General features: G+C 44.6%; 1 protein-coding gene across 3 annotated transcripts; it reads left to right on the forward strand.

Moving 5' to 3' along the window:
- Nucleotides 1–4,742: 4,742 nt before the first annotated feature.
- On the forward strand, nucleotides 4,743–19,407 carry LOC115165547 (LIM domain and actin-binding protein 1). 3 transcript variants are annotated; one of them, XM_029718741.1, is made up of 12 exons: nucleotides 4,743–4,850; nucleotides 4,913–4,984; nucleotides 6,506–6,661; nucleotides 7,706–7,751; nucleotides 10,002–10,385; nucleotides 14,630–14,690; nucleotides 15,206–15,297; nucleotides 15,466–15,540; nucleotides 15,618–15,669; nucleotides 17,389–17,456; nucleotides 17,552–17,685; nucleotides 17,885–19,407. In XM_029718741.1, exons 3-12 carry the CDS (start codon nucleotides 6,540–6,542, stop codon nucleotides 18,978–18,980), a joined length of 2,130 nt encoding a protein of 709 aa, XP_029574601.1. In that variant the 5' UTR covers nucleotides 4,743–4,850; nucleotides 4,913–4,984; nucleotides 6,506–6,539; the 3' UTR covers nucleotides 18,981–19,407. The 3 variants fall into 3 exon arrangements, with proteins under 3 accessions (XP_029574601.1, XP_029574602.1, XP_029574600.1); XM_029718742.1 differs by having other exon boundaries at nucleotides 4,753–4,811; nucleotides 4,892–4,984; nucleotides 15,475–15,540; XM_029718740.1 differs by having other exon boundaries at nucleotides 4,754–4,811; nucleotides 4,892–4,984.
- Nucleotides 19,408–21,169: the final 1,762 nt, after the last annotated feature.

Here is a 21,169-nt window from a genome sequence, read left to right on the forward strand (position 1 = left end):
AGAACTTTAACACACTTCTCAGGACGAGTAGAGGGAGCTGACACAGGACGTACTGGGCTGTGAAGGCGCACCGGAGACCTGGTGTGTATAGTCGGCCTCAATTGTGCCGGAACTTTAACACACTTCTCAGGACGAGTACGGGGAGCTGACACAGGTGGCATTGGACGACTAACACGTTCCTCAGGGCGAATGCCGTGCATACTACGCCAAACCAACAGCTCTCTCTCTTCACTCTCCTCCAATTTATCCAACAATTCCTCAAACGTCTCTAAATCTCCCCTCCGTTCACTCTCCTCCAATTTATCCAATATCTCCTCAACGGACTCTGACTCACCCCAATATTCCTCTTTGCTCTCCGACTCGCCCCCCGGCCTCGCCGACCAACCCATGTGCCCCCCCCCCAAAAAAAAATATTTTGAGGTTGCTTCTTGGGCTTGTGTCGTGGCCGCGAACCCTGTCGTCGTTGCTGTCCTTCCTTCACCGCCTGCGTCTCCCGCCATGGAAGGAGATCCTGTCCTGCCTGGATTTCCTCCCAAGTCCAGGATCCCTTCCCATCCAATATCTCCTCCCAAGTCCAATATGTCCCCCACTCCTGGTCACGCTGCTTGGTCCTGGTCGGATGGGATATTCTGTCACGTTCGTTAGAATGATCGGACCAAGGCGCAGCGTGAGTTGCGTTCCACATAATTTATTACAAAGTGAAACGTAATGCAAATACAAAACAAATAAAGAATAGACAAACCATGACTACAATGCAACTATACATAAACAATATCCCATAACCCCCAAGTGAAAAACAAGCTACTTAAGTATGATCCCCAATTAGAGACAACGATTACCAGCTGCCTCTAATTGGGAATCATACCAATCACCAAACATAGAAAAACTAAACTAGAACCCCACATAGAAAATAACAACTAGAAAACCCCCTGTCACGCCCTGACCTACTCTACCATAACAAATAAAAGCTTTCTATGGTTAGGACGTGACAGGGTACCACCTTAGTGTTCCTCTTCAGACATGATAGGCTAGCTATCCCTCATACTGTACCTCTTCTGGACCTGAGAAAATTATGCATTAAAGTAGCTATCTCCACTAAATCTCCAAATGAAAGCTGACACCATGCAGCTGTAAAGCAAGCTGTCAAACTGTCTCAAATGCTCATCATAGGAATATTTTGATTTCATTAAAGTAACGTGATGTGCTAGCTGGGTATAGACCGTATATACATTGACAGGCAGCCAGCAGGCGTGAAGTGACTGAGTCCTACATGGTTGGCATGATTCACGATTCAGCTACCTAACTCGTTCTAAGAAAGTTGATTTCTCCTGTATACTAGTTCTTGTGAGTTCTGAAATTGTATCCAATTGCAAAAGCGTAGAGAGAAGTCATATTTCGAAGCCCAACTTTAATGTGTGAGTAAGCAAATTCAATGATGAGGTACCGTTGTTGTTTGGTGTATGTATGATCATTCATAATGGCCCATCAGTATTACCTGTTGGTCACCAGTCTGAGTCGTTGTTGATGGGAGTTGGCTGGCAGTTCCAACAGAGCAGACCTACCACGAGACTCATTACTGCAAGGCAAACCAGTGAAATGGTAGAAACAGCCCCTGTACAGTCAAAAGGAGGTGCAGGCCGGGCTGGCTTTGAAATGGCTTTTATTACTCAACATGTGGATAAGAACGACTAAGGGGCAAATGTTTACTTTTTATTCATGAGAAAAGCATCTCTATATATAGGCCTACAACTCCCCTCTCTCCTCCCATGACAGTCCCAGCTAATACAAACAGGAACAGAGTTTAATTTCCAAATATATAAGGCTGGGATAGCCTAAACCGAGCCAAAAATGACATTTCCTCTTCACAATGTTTGTTTGTGTCTATTTGATCATAGTATCTTTATCTATGGGTTTCCAAATAGGCCCTTCTGTGTTGATTGGATCTCAGGATTTAATCATTGTTACACAGAACACTGACTCATTGTGGGAAACAGTTCTCACATTCTGATCCCTGCTGCTGATGTCATCATGTTGTTTGAGACTTAGATGACTAGTTAAGGAACATGTCTACAGGCCCCTGCTTGCATTTAGGTACAGGTTACTGCCAAATAAAGGAAACAATATGGTGTTGGGCCACCACGAGCTGCCAGAACGGCTTCAATGTGCCATGTTATAGATTCCTCAAGTGTCTGGAACTCTATTGGAGGGATGCGTCACCATTCTTTCACAAGAAATTGCATAATGTGGTGTTTTGTTGATGGTGAAGGAAAACGCTGTCTCAGGCGCTGCTCCACAATCTCCCATAAGTGTTCAATTGGGTTGTCCTGGTGACTGAGACACACATTAAACCCACTATGCTCCTTTCCTAGCTAGCACATAACGTTCTGAGAAACATACGTTTCTTAGAGCTTGGTGAGAGCGATATTCTCTTGGCTCTCAGCACATTTAAGGAACTTGACAAAAAAATAGTTATTTTCTTGGTATTTCATTACAGAACGTTTCCCAAAAGTTCAAACATGATTACATTTCATTTCAATTTTGGTAATATTCTAGGAATGTTCTGCAAATGGTTTGACATTGGGAATATTCTCAAATATTTCAGAGACCGTTAAGAAACAACATTCTTCTGTGGGAATTTCAGTACTTCAGCATAATGTTTCTTACAGGTTCTATGTAATGTTCTCAAATTGTTCTGAGAATGTTAAGAAAACATTCCACAAAAACCACAAGACTACTTTAGTAATGTTCAGAGAATGTTCTAAGAACTTTATTTAAAAACATTCCGTTCTCAGCTTCAACAAAAATCTCTCGATCCTCTATCTTGTTAAGTGTGTTGGCCATGCTCACTAATTGGCCACACCTGATCTTAATGAGTGCTTTTTTCCTTCATAATGGGGTCTGTTATAGATAGATTTAAAATATTAAAACGAACAGCTTTGTACAAGTTAAAAGAACATTGAATGCTAGCTACATCCTGATGGCTCAATGGACCAATTCCATGGATAGAGAACAGAAGGTCATATTGTAGGTTCTAATCTCACTGACACTGTGCGACAAAAAAATAAGTGTTTACATGATTAATGCCTAAGCAAATGAATTTCCATGTGTCTGTGCTTGGAGTTCAAAACAGTTAAGCTAACATTGTCAATATGTCTTTTTGAAACATTTTCTCAGTTATTTACTTTCAAATAACCTATAATTTCCATTCTCAGAACGTTAATAAAACCTCCCAGGAAAACTTAAGGAATTAGAGTAAAACATTCTCAGAACCTCCCTGCAACCTAAAAATGTACATTCCCAGAACAGGAACAATGTTCATTTCCATTCACAGAACTTTTAAAAACCGTTCTGTTTTACTGGTTAATAAGGAACAACCATTTCCACAACTTCCAAGGAACCAAATCTACTAGCTGGATTGCAACCCTGCTTTCAAGGTCACTGAGATATCTTCTTCTAGCTAAGGTAGCCAAAATACTGGGCATTTGTATACTTGTTTAATTAACTCAGGAACCACACCTGTTTGGAAGCACCTGCTTTCAATATACGTTGTATCCCTCAAATCAAGTGTTTCCTTTATTTTAGCAGTTACTTGTATGCATACAGCTTGTTGTTGAGCGTAGAGCCAGCATGAAATACCTGACGGTCTGGCAGATACTCGTTGTAATAAATTAGTGAATGAATAGTCAGCCATTCTTAGCATGGATGCCATGTAATGAGAGGATAAGCCAAAAGAAGGTTTCACCTGTGGTTCCTCCAAAGACACACAGACCGTCCAAAGTAAAGCCAGAGAGAGTTTTATCCTGATCCACACAGGGCTTTGACTGTTACACAACTTTAAATGGAACCAAGTTTGTATTCTCTGAAATCCTGTCTGCTGTAGACATAGTTATCTGTCAGGTTACGTTTAGCTTCAGCGACACAGAACCTTACACTACACACACAGTAGAATCATGTGGTTTGGATTAGACTGTAGTGATGTGACACTGATGTAGCCCAGACCCTGGTGCCACGTTATCTGAAGCTTAGCAGTCCTGTTTAACCACATGGTATTATGTCTTAAACATCTTAGAGGAACAACAAGGTACAGAGGATTTATTTTGGTATGGGTTTATTGACAGACAGACCTTTTAAGTTGAAGAGGGATGAGAACATGGGTTTGATTGCGATAAGACGTCTCAAGTCTTTTGATCACTGACACTCAGTGGCGTTTGTCTTGATTGTGAACGACTCACATCCTCAGCCTTTGACCTCATGAGAAGGTGGGCGGAGTCTGTGCCACTTCCATGAATTGAGTGGGATTCTTCCCTTTATGTCATACTGTGTTGGAGGTGTAGGCTGTACTGTATGTACTCACCTTGTTTGCTTTTAGATTCACCCTCATGAACACAGGGTTGTCACTAGTTAACACATCCACAAAGTCATAATTATGGCTAAACCATGCACATTTCTACAATTTCTCTTCTTAAATTGCGATTTTAAACCTAACTCTAACCTTAACCACACTACTAAACTCATGCCTAACCCTAACCTTGAATTAATACCAAAAAGCAATGTTTTGGTGTGCCAATATAGACTTTGTGGCTGCGGAATCTGACTTTGTGGGTGTGATATCTAGTGTAAACCGGAACACAGTGTTTTGGACGGGAGGGACTCTGACTGTACCTGCCAGGTGGAAATAAATTCTGCATCGTTATTGGTTGGAGTCTCATGGTCTTCATTTGCCCCCTCCCATCTCTTCAAGCATATTACAGACTTCTATGAGCACACAGCAGTGCAAGACAGCAAACTGTTACTGAGGCACTAAGGAGAAGGCTTGAAGACAGAGAGAAGGCAAAGAGACTGAGGAGAAGGCTTGAAGACTGAGAGAGAAGGCAAAGAGACTGAGGAGAAGGCTTGAAGACTGAGAGAGAAGGCAAAGAGACTGAGGAGAAGGCAAAGAGACTAGTTGAAGTAGTAAGAGAGGACTCATAAGACAAACTCAAAGGTAAGTAATGTGCCAAAGCTCTTTAGAATTTTTATGGGGTGACAGATTATTTTTAAAAGCCTGTTATGTTTGTTTTCATGAGATGTGATGCAAAACAGCTTGTCTGTAAATCACTAACGAGAAAAGAAACAAAGTGATTTTTTTTTTTTAAGCTGATTTAAAAAAATAATAAAGGCTTATCATGGTATTTATCAGTCTGGAAATAATGCTTTGAAAGCTGGGAGTTACATTGGGACTAATCATTTTAGCTGTTTGCGCTCTGTACTCAAGTCATTTACTATTAGTTATATTTTTATTGTATAGCCAATCATATGCTGCTGGCAATTTCCAAAATTCATTGTCTGAGGTGATATTTTGACTTGATCTGTGTGTAGTGTTCAATCAGTGGATAAAGCAGAAGGGAAAGTGTCAAGGCTAGCTCTTGGCTACCAGTTGACTCTTGGTAAATGGGACTTTCCTGAATGCATGCATGCACTAAACTAAAGAGCATATCTCTTTCTATACTGGACAAAAATATAAACGCAACAAAAGTGTTTAGGCCCATGTTTTATGAGCTAGATACATGCCAACCTGCTAAATGGGGTCTTTTTTGCTGACTTCAATATTATTCCTAATAACTGTGAGATCATCATGGTGGTTTGTGCTGGATGTGTGGAAGGAAGGTGGCTCATATTTCTTCTTATAAAGGAATATATAGCCTAGGTCTACCTGTCTCGCCATACCTCTGTTCAAAAAGGACAGTTTAAACCAATAGTTTCAGACAGTACTATGTTCCCTAACTCGAATCCTCATCATCCATATAGGCATTGTTTTTGTCTGGTGGACCATGTGTAATCCTAAAATGAGAGTGCATGTAATGACAGTTAGGCTGAGAGTGAGTGCATGCATCTGCTTGCCCTCAATTCCAGTCAGTCTGTGTGACGTCCCAGGAAACAGGTGGGTAGTTCGTGGAACTCTGACAGAGAGATGACTGGGGAAGGCCTGTGCCTGCTGGTAGTAGCTTGGGGGCTTCAACTTCATGATGTGTCTGAATGATAAGTGGATTAGTAGCTGCTGTGTGCTGGCTACTGCCTTACTCACTGCTGATTCATCCATAGGAACCGCAAGTAATTAACACAATTGTAGCAGGGACGGTTCGGGGGGGCAGTGCCCCAGTGACAACAATTTTGGTACCCCTTCCCTAAATGTGGAGTATGAAATTATTTTTACATAACTAATTTTTGCTATCTTTCTTTTTTTTACATCCGTTATTAGACAGTGGCAACGATGACGACGATTATGAACATGGTCTTTTGCCTCCTAATGCCTGCAATGCAGTGAAGAAAACGATATGACAACAATAACATCTAATGTAACTGGCCTCTCTAACAGTACAACTGGCCCCAGCTTGGCCCCCCCAGTTGAAATGGTCTAGAACCGCCTCTGAGTTTCTAATTCCAGACGAGTATACGGGCAGTATGATTGTCTAGGGTAGAATTGTGAGGTTAATTTGACCTCCTATTTTTTTTTTTCACCCTCCAGCAAGCTATAAGCAGTTTTTCCCTGAGAACAACAGATGGCTATCGCTCCGTTCAGTCGCAGACAGTGGGCCTCCCACTCCCTCAGAGTCACAGGTAAGGAGTTGTCCATAGTCGGCACCAGAGGCAAGAACAACGCCATTGCTGAGCGCTTCTCCAAGTAAGTTTCTCACTCTCTCCCATTTACCCTTACTGTGACTGTTACTCACTTCCTAACATCTTCTCTTCTCAATCAATGACTCTTCACATTTAAACTCACCCAGATGTATCTATTCTCTCTCTATTGTACATACCCCTGTATCAAGGTAGAAACAAACTTACTCCTGACCACTGATGGCTTTTCCATCCTAGTATGCACTGCTGCCTGAAACCGTAGTAATAGATCACCATTCACTGCCACTCTTTGTCCTGTCCTGTCCTCTCCTCACCTGTCCTGTCTCCTCCTGTCCTGCCTGTGTTTGCTGGATCAGTACAAGATAAGAACATTAAATGGCTTGAAACTGTATTTGATAACATTGCTGATTTTTACTAGCCTGAGTGCCAGTCTGCTTGTGCTATCATGCCAACTCATTGTCTCTCATTGTCATTGAGAGGCAAGAGGACAAATAGATCATGGACCAGGCTAGATTTTTACCAGTTTGTCTAGCCAATTGTAGAAACAGCACCGACTATTACATGTCTGAGATTGGATTTGTCCTCCCTTCATACCTCTCTACTTTTCAACAGTTTGACATTTGTCTTCCCTTCTAGCTGTTGCTATTCTGTGTAGATTGATGTTTATCCATAACATCACCACAAACCTGTTATTCCAGTTTCACTGATGTCGACAGTTCTTAATAATAAATAGTCAAGATAATTCAACTGAGATGATCTTCCTGTGAAATGTCTCTTTTATTCCCCCGAATTACCATCCAGCGTCTTAGTAGGCCATTTTATTGATTGAAACGTCCCTTTTGCTATTTTATAATTGGTACATGGTCAGGGTCATTGACATGCGTAGTTTCATATTTTTGATATTCTGAGAAGGTTTCAGTGTCTGACCACTAGGAGACAGCGTTGATCCATGTTTGTGTATAATTGGAATTAGAAGAGACCCTCACAAACGCCCAAGTAGTTTTAGTCCTAGAGGCTAAGACAGGGCTGTAAAACGGCACTACCTCATGATGTAGGCCTATGCTCACAACCCCATCTATCCTCTTCCTAGATACCAACTGGCTGCAGAGGAGGGCAACTCGGAGAGGAAGAAAGCAGTAAGTATCCAGTCAGGGTTGGAAAGTGCAACTATCTAACAAAGCTATTTCTCTCTCTCGTATTTACTCATCCTCACTCTCTCTGACACACACACACACGGATGTCCACATGCTCCAGTTGGAGGCTAGACTAGAAAAGCCTTAATCCTTATATTGAGACTTTAATCTTAAGGTAGATAATACCTCCACTGTCGTTTCACATCGCTGCTCTTGTTCCTGGGTGGTCACACACTTCACGGGCATGAAGGAAGACAACGTAATGCCTGAAGCCACCGTGCTGGTACAGCCTCTCTTCCGGGTGGTCAGTTGGCTCGGCCTGGGAATTGCACTTGAGGGGATATAAACAGACCGCAGGGATTGGTTTTCTTCATTAAGCGACTTTTTCAATCCCAGGTAGGTGTCTGTCATAGGTAAACCATCAGTTGTTGTACTGTATTGAAAGCAGTGCTTGAAGTGGATTGAAATAGGTGCTGGCACAGATTTTGGGTGACCGTACTGTTTACATGTATATTTAGGTGGGGAAGTGCTGCAATAAGCCTATATTCTATAAGAGGTGCGGTATTTATAACCAGTGGGGGGAGGGGGCAACTGAACTGTGTCAATGGCAAATGCAAAGACTCAGTTTGTGTCTGGGACTCCTCAGTATGATGTTGGGGTTTACACCTGGGTTGTGGTGTAGAACTAGCTGTTGTCACGGTTAGCAGAGGCTCACGGTATTTTCAAAGAATGTAACATTAGGTAAATCCTTCACAGTTTGGGGAGGGGGCATGTCGCAGTTCTCCTGCTTTCTCTTTTCCTGGATTGTTCCCTTTCCTTCAACTGACCCTTTTCTGTTTGACAATGGTGCCCTCTTGGTGAAACGTAAATAACATGTTAGCATAATACAGTTGGATTATCAATCAACATAAATCAGATTTTATCAGTATTCCTCACTGTCGAGGCTCCTTTTTCTCTCTCGCTCCCCCTTCCACTCTGTTTCTATCTCTCTCCTGGTGTAGGGGGGTGGGCAAGCTCCATCTTTACTAAAGGCCTTTATCATTTCCACCAGGCAGATACACAGCCAACTGGCCTCCAGGTTAACAGGCTTTCACACAGCCAACTGGATCACATCAATAAGGGATCATAGCTTTCACCTGGTCAGTCTATGTCATGGAAAGAGCAGGTGAATCCAGGTGAAAGATATGATCCCTTATTGATGTCATTTGTTAAATCCACTTCAATCAGTGTAGATGAAGGGGAGGAGACAGGTTAAAGAAGGATTTTTAAGCCTTGAGACAATTGAGACATGGATTGTGTATGTGTGCCATTCAGAGGGTGAATGGTCAAGACAAAATATTTACGTCCCTTTGAACAGGGTATGGTAGTAGGTACCAGGCGCATGGATTTGAGTGTGTCAAGAACTGCACAGCTGCTGGGTTTTTCACACTCAGCAGTTTCCCGTGTGTATCAAGAATGTCCACCACCTAAAGGACATCCAGCCAACTTGACACAGCTGTGGGAAGCACAGTCAACATGGGCTGGGTGAGCAACTCAATATTAAGGTGTTCATGATGTTTGGTATAGTCACTATAGATATTGCAGTTCTTATAATATGTTATGAATTCCAATTCATACAAATTTGTAAGTGCTTAATTCCCTACTGCATATTTAAATGGCTGTAAATCGTTATTTCAGCTTCACTAATCTTATTTTCATGGCTGTTATGTCAACACAGGACAATGCTTCAGTTGTTTACTTGAAAGACGGCATTGAGATTTTTTTCATGAGTAGGCCTATCTTGTGTTTAACATCCCTTTAAAGTGTTCTAGTCATAATGTTAGTCATTTAATGAGCATGAGAAACTGTAGTCAGCTGTTTGGGTTAGCTAGGGAGAGGTCTTGTTGGAAAGATGCTAGTCCAGTTGAATGCTAACTGTAGCTTTATTAGAATGCGGTTGGAGACTCTTGTATCCTGAAACTATTGATGTGACTGTTTCCTGTCCAATTACCCATTGATCTCTGTATCTTATCTCCTTCACATGCTGCTAATAGTATTACCCTCATTGCCCTTCTGGGTTGAATTCCACAGTGTTTCTATTCTATGATTCTATTCTTGGATTCTATTAGGCACACACTACAAACTGTGCAACCCTTTTGATTTATGCCATTGCTATGTTTCTGCTAGTCAGACTATGAACAAGTTGAGGAGTAGCCCTGGTGAATATAATGGATATCTTAATAAACAAAACTTTCTCTCTACGTCCTCCTCGAGGCTGCAGATCCGTTGCCCCCAACTCTCTGCAGTGGCAACCTGAGTGTGTTGAAGAAGTGGTGGGAGCAGCCTGTCCAGTCCTCAGCCACGTCCTGCGCCCCGCTACCCCACACTCGCTGCTTACTCCCCTTAAACCCTAAAGCCAAGCATCGGATTCAGCCCCAGGCCACTCAGGCCCAGCCACCTCTCTCACCAGACCCCAACACCAGCCCCACAGCTGCTGAGGACCAGGCAGGACCAGGCATGGAGAGAAGACTGCAGCAGAGAGACCCAGAGAGGCAGGAGGCAATCGCAGAAGTACCTTGTGTCCCCAGTGAGAAGCCCAACATCCCCCTCAACAACCTCAAGATGCTGTTTGAGAAAGGAGAGAACCAGCAGAACAAAGTAAGTCCAAAGTCACTGATTACAATCTAGCATGTTTCTTTTTTAATAGGATATATTTTGTTCGTGTCACATTTTCAGAGACACCTTTTTTACTCATTACATGACTTGACTTGACTTTATATTATATTTCAAATCTTACGTCACATAAATAGTGAGATTGGCTGAATGGAAACACTCTTCTATTATTTAGGTATTAGGAGTGTTGTTGTGTGGATCACATGCTGCTCTGATGGTGACTTAGTCGATGGGTTTGCTAAAGAAAAGCCCCATGTATTTTAATCTGAGGTCAGAGGACTGCCTGAAGCTGAAGTATTGTGGTTCATAAGACAACTGGTCTGTGTGTCCTCATTGTTCCTGTTTTAGAAGGGAAGGTGTCTTGTTCTCCAGGGGTCAGAGCCCTCCTGGGGTTAGTCATGCTGCCTGTCACATGCACCGCTATGACTGTTCTCATCTCAGGACAGAACACTCCTCGAGATAGGCTAGCTATAAACATGTCCTCAGGCAGATAAAAACAACCCCTGTCCTCATGCTCCGTCTGGGGTTAACAGCCATGTTGATATAAAGGCAACATGGAACCATTTTCCAAATGCACTGTAAACTTTTGATACTTTAGTATATTTTAGCAATTATACTGAACAAAAATATAAATGCTTTTTATATTTTACTGAGTTACAGTTCATTTAAGGAAATCGGTCAATTTAAATAAATTCATTAGGCCCTAATCTATGGATTTCACATCACTGGGAATACAGATGCCTTCAAGTTCATCGGGCTGTTTATTGTGGAATGTTGTCCCACTCCTCTACAGAGGCTGTGCGAAGTTGCTGGATACACGCTGTCATACACGTTGATCCAGAGCATCCCAAATATTGTCTTGTGAGTATTCAGGCCATGGAAGAACCGTGACATTTTCATCTTCCAGGAATTGTGTACAGATCCTTGCGACATGGGGGCGTGCATTATAATGCTGAAATGTGAGGTGATGGCGGCGGATGAATGGCACGACAATTGGTCTCAGGATCTTGCCACGGTGTCTCTGTGCATTCAAATTGCCATGGATTAAAATGTAATTGCTATTGTTGTCCATAGCTTATAACTGCCCGTACCATAACCCCACCGGCGCTCTGTTCACAATGATATCAGCAACCGCTGGCCCACAACGCCATACACGTGCGTCTGCGGTTGTGAGGCCAGTTGGATGTACTGCCAAATTCTTTAAAACAATGTTGGAGGTGGCTTATTGTGGAGAAATGAACGTTCAATTCTCTGGCAAAAGCTCTGGTGGACATTCCTGCAGTCAGCATGCTAATTGCACGCTCCCTCAACTTGAGACATCTGTGGCATTGTGTTTTGGGACACAACTTCACATTTTAGTGGCCCTTTATTGTCCCCAGCACAAGGTGCACCACCTGTGTAATGATCATGCTGTTTAATCAGCTTCTTGATATGCCACACCTGTCAGGTGGATGGATTATCTTGGCAAATGAGAAATTCTCACCAACAGGGGCGTGCAGAAATTTGAGAGAAATAAGCTTTTTGTGCAAATGGAACATTTCTGGGATCTTTTATTTCAGCTCATGAAACATGGGACCAACACTTTACATGTTGCGTTTTATTTTTGTTCAGTGTAGATGAGCTCATTTAAAAGCAAAGGATATTTTTCACCCTTTCTACTCTAGAGTCTAGACTAACTGTTTGTTTTTCCTGGCTTGTACAAATGTTAGGTATTGAATGTGAAAGGCCAGACTTTCAATGTAACTTTCCTATGAGGTAGGGTTTTAGTTGACCATTGATCAAGATTCAGACTTAAAAAAAAAAAAAAAATCAGAGCCAGTGCTGTGGGTTAACTAGCTTACTACTCGGTCTTGGAACATGGACGCCCGCCTGGACACCAGATCAGAGGAGTGTTTTTGTAGCGGCTTAACAAGTTGCCTCACCTGCCACGTCCCAGCTGGCTGAACCTTCCTTCATTTCTTAAGCACATGAGCAGCTCTTTCTTGTTCTCTCAGCTGACAGCCAGGAAGTGACCTGGGCTGCCCCTTCCCTCGACCCAGCCCTGTGCCTGGCCTGCTCCCTGACCTGTAGCTCAGCCCCTGCCCCTCTCCTCGAGAGGTGGTGATGTCATGGGGCAGGCATGAACACTACTGCAGTAGAAAAGAAACTGAGCCTCCTCTGATAACAATCCCTCTCTGGCTTATCAAAGCAAGGCCTTCTCCTGCCCCTCCCTCTCTCTCTCTCTTCTTCTCCTGCCCCTCCCTCTCTCTTCTTCTCCTGCTCCTCTCGCTGGAGGAGACGGCCATGAGGGAGAGGCACTGTGAAATTAATTGACCCAACTTCACCCCCCCCCCCCGGTCATCCCCCTCCCTCCTTTCCAGCCCCACTCCATATGCCCCCCTCTCTGCTTCTCTCTCTTTCTCGCTCTGTGTGACTGTGACGAGGCAGAAAGGAAGGACGAAGCAGAGGCACCAGTCCAGTGGAGCCACAGTGTAATGAACAGAATCGAGTTAGCTGCTGTTGATGTTCCAAGCTCCTCCAGGACAGACATGAGCGCTCCAGCTTAACTCCTTTCCTCTTCCTTGTGTTCCACTCTGCTTCTTCCTGTAGCTCCTAGCGTTGCTTTGCAAGAGGTAAATATGTTTTCTGTTCTTTGTTTGGTCTCAACCTTGGATCTCCATAAGCTCACTTGTAGTGCTGCGGCTCTGAAACAGTCTCCGCCTTATATTTGGGGTTTGCTTTCTTTGCTAGTTGAATGTCTTTACTAGGTTCTAGCGGATTACACTGTGAATTGAGTCCTTTGATGGGAGGGCTAGCCTATACACTGGCTGCACTATGGTTGGTGAATTATGGTTACTGTCAGTGAATGGGCTTATCAAGGCCTTTTTCATGTTTTTGTCAATGGTGGTTTTGGGCTATATGTAGCCTAAAACTCACTGATTTTTGAATTGACCTTTTTTGTTATTGCTCTGATGCCCAGGCAGCCAGCCAGCCGGCGGTAGGATTCAGGGAGGAGCCTCGATTTGTATCTGTCTCTGGGGGTTTTAATTGTCAGTAGGATTAGTGTCAGCTCTTTGTCTGTCTGGCTTGCTGATCACTTCCTCCCTCTCTGAGCTCAGCTGCCTCCTGGCCTATTGTTTGTTTACAGCCTCCCCCATATTGTTGAGGCACCACCCGTGACCATGGTCTGGAGAGGGTATCGGCTGAGTCTTGGTTTGGTTTGGGAGGGGTCTCTCCGCCTGGGGTCCATCTGGGCCAGCTGGGGTCTGGCTCCCTCTAGATTAATCCACCCTGGAGGATGAAACGGCACGTTCAACCCCTTTCTGCCAATGCAGATCTAAAATCCAGACTGCCACAAACGCACAACGCTATAAAGACCTTTCCTTCGGAACAGCACTACTCTGTCTCTTTGTATTTCAGGGTTTTATCCACCATTTGACCCCTCTCATCCCCCACTGTCTGTCTGTGTATCATTAAGGCTGTGCCTGTTGCAGTCCCAGCCTCGCAGGGCTCTGTGACACCCTGTTGCTCCTCTAATCTCTGACACTGATCACACTCTGGCTAAAAGGCTCTGCGTGGTCAATCCAACGTCTGCAGTGACCGTACAGCGTTTACTGCGATGCAGCCTCAGCAGAAGTCACAGCATTCATACTACTTGTGCTTCATAGAGCAGAGCTGTCGTGAAGGAAGTTGTCAAGGACGTGAGTTTGCTTATACAGGACCTCTCGCCCCCACCTAATGTCAACCAATCATGTCAATGCGGAGATATACGGAGACCTCTGCATTGTTACAACATTTGGGAGGCGCACAGTGATGCGGTACACCCCTATCTGCCCCAGGCTCTATCTCACTGAGCTCATAAGGGGATTAGAGTACAGAGGGCTGGGAGAGGCTTGGAAGGAGAGGCAGACAGCCAAGAAGGGGGAGCTGGACAACAAGCCAGGCTGCTACTGGAACTGACTGACTCACTGCCAGGCTGCCATACATACCTCTTCTCTTCTCCACTCCTGTTTTCCTCTTCTGTCAGAGCACAGGGCTCAGAACTGTCTGATGGCCCTGGTTCTCTCCTACTGTGTGTTTATGCTAGCCTAGAGCTAAGTATGTGAGCATCATATGGTTCTGTATGCAAACCACGATGCAGGTGCTGCTGGCATTAGTCCGTATGTTCAGAGCCTGCTGAGTCTACAATGTAAAGGCTACCATAATGGAATATGCTGTCCTGATAGCGTGGCTTGGCTCTGTGTTTCCAGGTGTCCAAAGCACCTGTGAGGATCGGAGGCATCACTGATAACATGGACCAGCTACTTGGAGGTACTATTCCACTGAGGGGACACACACGGAATGGGACACCAGAGTTAAAATCAAATGCATTCTTCTCCATGAGTATATTGTTTCACTAGGCCACACAGAACTACAGACTGTAGCTGTTTCAGTGGTGTGGACTGTATGGAGAGGGCTGGGGCTCAGTCCTTGTGCTATGATCAGCAGAATGCCCCAGTGATTACAGGAAGAATGATAGTTACAGGAAGATGGCTTTTTCTTTCTATTCCCCCGTGAACCTGTTCCCATCACAGCCTGACAAACACCATGGTTACGTCCTATATAGTATCGTATTCCTTAATAGTGCACTACTTCTGAACAAAGCCTATGGGGCTGTAGTCAAAAGTAGTGCACTGTATAGGGTGACATTTGGGACACTCCCCATGACCCACAGTCTACATTGTGCTGAATCTATAGCCTGTACTTTCCTTTCTATAGCTTATGCACAAGGTGTGTATCTGTGTGTGTGTGTGTGTAACCTGCGCTTCTCTCCGTCTGTCTCCTAGATGCAGGGAGTATGGACTCCATGCCCCTGAGGGACAGGATGGCCATGTACCAGGCTGCTGTGTCTAAAAGCGAGGTTTCATCCTCAGTCAGCGTGAGTACCTGTCCTTTACACTGCCGTGGAAGACTAACTGCCATGTCTATGGTTGCATAATGGGGATCCAAATAAACCAAACTTCAGGCCCATCCCGGCCGGAACCTGTCATGTGCAGGTTACTTATCCCAACTGTAAAACAGGTCCCTGTCTTTCTCTCTCTGACAGGGTGATCAGTTGGACTCAGACCTCCTCTGCAGCAGCAAACAGAAGGAGAATGTACCCCCAGGCAGTGGGGACATGGTGAGGAACTGTGCTCTTTGTGTCTGTGTGAGTTTATATCTGAAACATCCCTAAATCATCATCTCCTCTCCTCTCAGGGTTCGGACTCTGAGCCCAACAGTAGGAAAGCCTCTTCCACAGAGAGCAATGGTAACTATTTTGGTCCACTACATTTCACCAAATCTATATTCTTGTCCGTCATCATTTATGTCTCCTCCACTGAGTGTACAAAACATTAAGGACACCTGCTCTTTCCATGACATACGCTGGCTAGGTGAATCCAGGTGAAAGCTTTGATCCCTTTTCATGTCCCTTGTTAAATCCACTTCAGTCAGTATCATGGTCTCCAACAGGTTGGTTGTGAGCTACCAGTAGCTTGCGGGCCACCTACCAGTAGCTTGCGGGCCACCTACCAGTAGCTTGCGGGCCACCTACCAGTAGCTTGCGGGCCACCTACCAGTAGCTTGCGGGCCACCTACCAGTAGCTTGCGGGCCACCTACCAGTAGCTCGCCAAACAATTCTGAAAGTACATGCAATATTCACCTGTTCCACCACAAACTGTCATAAATCTCAAGTATCAGACACCGCAAGCTCCCAGCTACTATCAAACGAATGCAACATTGACATTATCCCTGGTTAGCCACTATTGGCTTAAAAAGCAAAACCTAACACAATATCTGCCAATTAAGTTCCAGCAATATTGCCCCTGTCTGTCTGTGTGGTGCTAGTGCTCATCACTCCATGTGTAGCCAGTAGCGATGGGTCGATCGCAGCAAACAAATGGCTCTTCTTGGTAATTGTCGGGAAGCGAGTCGCATATGTGAAAGAGGCGTTCATTTGGCTCCCTGATTTGCATCACTTTTACTGAAGATGGTAATTCGCAGTGCAGGAACAATATAAGGAGAGCCTGATTCTGGTCCACACACATTCAATTTGATTTCCCCCCCCCAAAAAAAATTATGTTCAGGCCATAATTTGGTCAGGTAAAAATATGTTTGAACTCACATTTCACGATCTGACATAATGATATGTTTTAAGCTTTAAATTATAGATTTTATTTTTTTCATGGTTTTAGGTCCATTTCTAAGCATTACTGAACAGAGCCGTTTGGGATCCAAATGAGCGCGGCTCTTTTAGGTGTCAAACGATCCGGCTCGCAGAAAAGACTCGGCATGCCCATCGCTAGTAGCCAGATGATGTGATAACCGTCTTGTGGGTTAACAGAAATACTATCCCCAAAACCTTGTCAATTATTTTAATTGCAAAGTAGGCTTATCTATTTGCAAACTTTGCCATGAAATGAGTAGCAGTAGTACAGAACCACTGCTAGACCGGCACGTTAGACGGCACAGTAGATGCCAATTAAAGGGCCAGATGTGCAAATAAGTGTAGGTAAAGGGGAGGAGACAGGTTAAAGAAGGATGTTAAAGCCTTGAGACATGGATTGTGTATGTGTGACATTGAGGGTGAATTGGAAAGACAAAAGTTTTAAGTGCCTTTGAACAGGTTATGTTAGGTGCCAGGCGCACCGGTTTGAGTGTGTCAAGAACTGCAACGCTGCTGGGTTTCTCACGCTCAACAGTTTCCTGTGTGTTTCAAGAATGGTCCATCACCTAAATGACATCCAGCCAACTTGACACAACTGTGGGAAGCATTGGAGTCAACGTGGGCCAGCTTCCCTGTGGAATGCTTTCGACACCTTGTAGAGTCCATGTCCCGACAAATGAAAGCTGTTCTGAGGGGTGGGCAGATGCACGCAAGCAACTCAATATTAGGAAGGTGTTTGTAATATTTGGGGTACTCTGTGTATTAGGTCAGTATATTCACAACAGCTCCCTCTGTTGTTGTCCCTCTGTCTCATGTCACAGCAGGCTCCAGTATCGGTACTTCTGTATCCTCGACCCAGAACGACCAAGCTCAGCCCAAGAACTCCAGGGTGAGTTCAACAGTACCTTTTCTGCATTTTTCTCAGAAAACCATTCACTCTCCTAACTAACCTGCCTTGAATGCCTCTATTTTATGTGTGCACAGAGCTTCTGCTTGCCTGCACAGGAGAGCTGTGTGTCGTGTCAGAAGACCGTCTACCCTCTGGAGAGACTGGTGGCCAATCAACAGGTCTACCACAACACCTGCTTCAGATGCTCCCACTGCAACACCAAACTCAGGTAAGTGGATTGGACAGATGCCATGCAGCAAGGAATTGTTTATTGTTTAAACATCTGTGAACCTCACTGTTAGTGGACCTTATATTGTTGTTAGGTCCACAGTCTTGTTCCTCTTGAGTTTAAGGATGAGGGTTTATGCAGCTTGATTATTAAAAAGGATTCTTTCTCAATGTGTGCTTTGTCTCCCTCTGCTGGACAGCCTGGGAACCTACGCCTCTCTGCACAGCCATGTCTATTGCAAGCCTCACTTCTGTCAGCTGTTCAAGGCCAAGGGCAACTATGACGAGGGCTTCGGCCTGCGCCCTCACAAGGAGCTGTGGGAGACCAAAGGGGAGGAACAGGGGACCGAACAGACCACAGAGGTCCCCTTCTCCAAAGACAAGCTGAAGAAGTGTGCCTCTACCGGCACACTGTTGATCAGCCCAGCAGTAGAGGAGTCTCCACTGGCCAAGGTCAATGTGGTAACAGCCTCCCTAGAGACCCGTACCCAGATCTCCGTAGAGAAGGACAAGCCAGTGGAGACACGTCGGCTGAAGATTTCCTGGCCTCCCCGCACCGAAGGAGATGGAGAGGGGGGCAACATGGGGTCCAGCCCCACCTCAGATGGGAGCTCCGGTGGCAGACCATCCCGTGCCAAGTGGCCCCCAGAGGGTGACTCGGCCTTCCCCGACCAGAGCCCAGAGTCCACCGAACGCTCCACCCTCTGCAGGAGCTCCTCCCTCAAAGAGCGCAGCCAGCCCTTCTCATTGGCCAGCCCCTCCCATGTTCCTGCCCCTGCTGCCAGTCAGACAGCCAATCCTGAGCCAGAACTGCTGGAGAGGATGAGCTCATTGGAGGACAGGGAGCCTGAGCCGGCCTCCAGTCCTGAGGAACAGAGCATAGAGGTCCAGGAACAACCTGACAGCCTGTCACCTGACTACCACACACCTTCTGACAACAGCTATGTGGATGTCCAAACCAGCTCTGAGGAGGAGGGGAGAGAAGCACCTCTAAAAGAGAGCCACCACGAATCACTAGAGTCAAAAGAAGAACAGGGAGCGAAGGAGGACTGGGAGGAAGATGAAGAGGAGAAGATGGAGGGAGAAGAAGATGGGGAAGGGTTACCTTCTCAAAACTGCCAGACTGCCTCGTCAGAGATCGTCACGCCCCCCTCGTCTCCGGAGGCGGAGCCTAGACCCAAGACCAACCACATGTCTCAGGATGTGGGCTTCTGGGATGGCAAGGAGGCCGTCTCTGTAGAGGAGATGATTAAGAGGAACCGCTACTATGAGAAAGATGAGGACGAAGAGGACTGAAAGAGTCTCTGGTTTATTAAGTCAGGAACATTATTAGACATAATCAACAGGCTGTTGACTGTAAACTTTTCTCTCTTCATTTCCCTTTAACCTAAGGAACGGTGTCTGGCTGTGCTTGGTGGGATGTCAGTTTCTTTCTTTTCTACTACTACTCATTGTAATAATTTATCTATGTCAGTTTTACCTTAGCTCTGGGTTTGTCCGGAAGATGGTACAAACCAAACAAATGCTGATAATATGAACTGAACCCAGTGAATGAGATATTTTTGTCTGTATTTGAAAATACAGTAGTTTTATGAATGTTTTTAAGGTGGTATGTTTTATCAGAACAGCAGGATAGCTGTAAGGACTGGAAGGGTTTCCACCATATTACGTATTCTGCTGGTTATCGTTGTTCCAACTTGAATAAAGAAATTGTTATACAAAATATTCAGTGACCTCTAGTCTCATTATACACATGTAGATCGAAAAATGGAAATAACCACCTTTTGATACATGTATTACAGTGCATGGGGAAAGTCTTCAGACCCTTTGAAATGTACCACATTTTGTTAAGTTACAGCCTATTCTAAACTGGATTAAATAGTTCCCCCCCCTCAATCTACACACAATACCCCATAATAACAAAGCATTTTTTGTGCAAATGTGTATATATTAAGAAGGGAAATATCACATAGGTATTTAGGCTCTTTACTCAGTACATTGTTGAAGCACCTTTGGCAGCGATTACAGCATCGTCTTTGGTATGCGCTACAATACTTATATCTCCCTCACTAACTTTAAGCATCAGCTATCTGAGCAGCTCACCGATCGCTGCAGCTGTACACAGCCCATCTGTAAATAGCCCACCCAATCTACCTACCTCATCCCCATATTGTTTTTATTTATTATTATTATTTTTTTTTTCTCTTTTGCACACCAGTATTTCTACTTGCACATCTCACTCCAGTGTTAATTTGCTAAATTGTAGTTACTTTGCTACTATGGCCTATTTATTGCCTTACCTCCTTACTCCATTTGCACGCACTGTATATAGATTTTTTTCTGTTATTGACTACGTTTGTTTATCCCACGTGTAACTCTGGTGTTTTTTGTCGCTTTGCTTTATCTTGGCCAGGTTGCAGTTGGAAATGAGAACTTGTTCTCAACTGGCCTACCTGGTTAAATAGAGGTGAAATAAAATTAAAAAAGCTTGACACACCTACATTTGGGGAGTTTCTCCCATTCTTCTCTGCAGATCCTCTCAAGCTCTGTCAGGTTGGATGGGGAGCGTTGCTGCACAGCTATTTTCAGGTCTCTCCTGAGATGTTCGACCGGGTTCTGGCTGGGCCACTCAAAGACATTGAGACTTGTCCTGACACCACTGCTGTGTTGTCTTGGCTGTTTGCTTGAGGTCATTGTCCTCTTGGAAGGTGAACCATCGCCTCAGTCTGAGGTCCTGAGCGCTCTGGACCAGGTTTTCATCAAGTATCTCTCTGTACTTTGCTCCGTTCATCTTTCCCTCGATTCTGACTAGTGTCCCTGTCCCTGCCCCTGAAAAACATCCCCACAGCATGATGCTGCCACCATACTTCGATGTAGCGATGGCGCCAGGTTTCCTCCAGACGTGACGCTTGGCATTGAGGCCAAAGAGTTCAATCTTGGTTTCATCAGGCCAGTAAATCTTGTTTCTCATGGTCTGAGAGTCCTTTAGGTGCCTTTTGGCAAACTCCAAGCGGGCTGTCATGTGCCTTTTACTGAGGAGTGGCTTCAGTCTGGCCACTCTAACATGAAGGCCTGATTGGTGGTTTGCTGCAGAGATGGTTGTCCTTCTGGAAGGTTTTCCCATCTCCACAGAGGAACTCTGCAGCTCTGTCAGAGTGACCATCGGGTTCTTGGTCACTTCCCTGACCAAGCCCCCCCCACATTTCTCAGTTTGGCCGAACGGCCAGCTCTAGGAAGGGTCTTGGTGGTTCCAAACTTTTTCTGTTTAAGAATGATGGAGGCTCTTGGACCTTCAATGTTTAATAAAGCTGTCATGGCTACTTTGAAGAACCGCAAATATAAACTAGATTTAGATTTGTTAAACATTTTTGGTTACTACATCATTCCATATGTGTCATTTCTTAGTTTTGATGTCTTCACTATTATTCTACAATGTGAAAATAGTAAAAATAAAAACCCTTGAATGAGTAGGTGTGTCCAAACTT

This window comes from Salmo trutta, chromosome 28 (assembly GCF_901001165.1).
Source record: "Salmo trutta chromosome 28, fSalTru1.1, whole genome shotgun sequence".
Lineage (NCBI taxonomy): Eukaryota > Metazoa > Chordata > Actinopteri > Salmoniformes > Salmonidae > Salmo > Salmo trutta.

What these genes read in the sequence shown, in the direction of transcription:
- LOC115165547 (XM_029718741.1), top strand. Translation starts at nt 6,540, where the DNA reads ATGGCTATCGCTCCGTTCAGTCGCAGACAGTGGGCCTCCCACTCCCTC. An exon ending in ACTCGGAGAGGAAGAAAGCA is followed by an intron (nt 7,752 to 10,001) that starts GTAAGTATCCAG and finishes GTCCTCCTCGAG; the next exon opens with GCTGCAGATCCGTTGCCCCC. An exon ending in CACTGCAACACCAAACTCAG is followed by an intron (nt 17,686 to 17,884) that starts GTAAGTGGATTG and finishes TCTGCTGGACAG; the next exon opens with CCTGGGAACCTACGCCTCTC.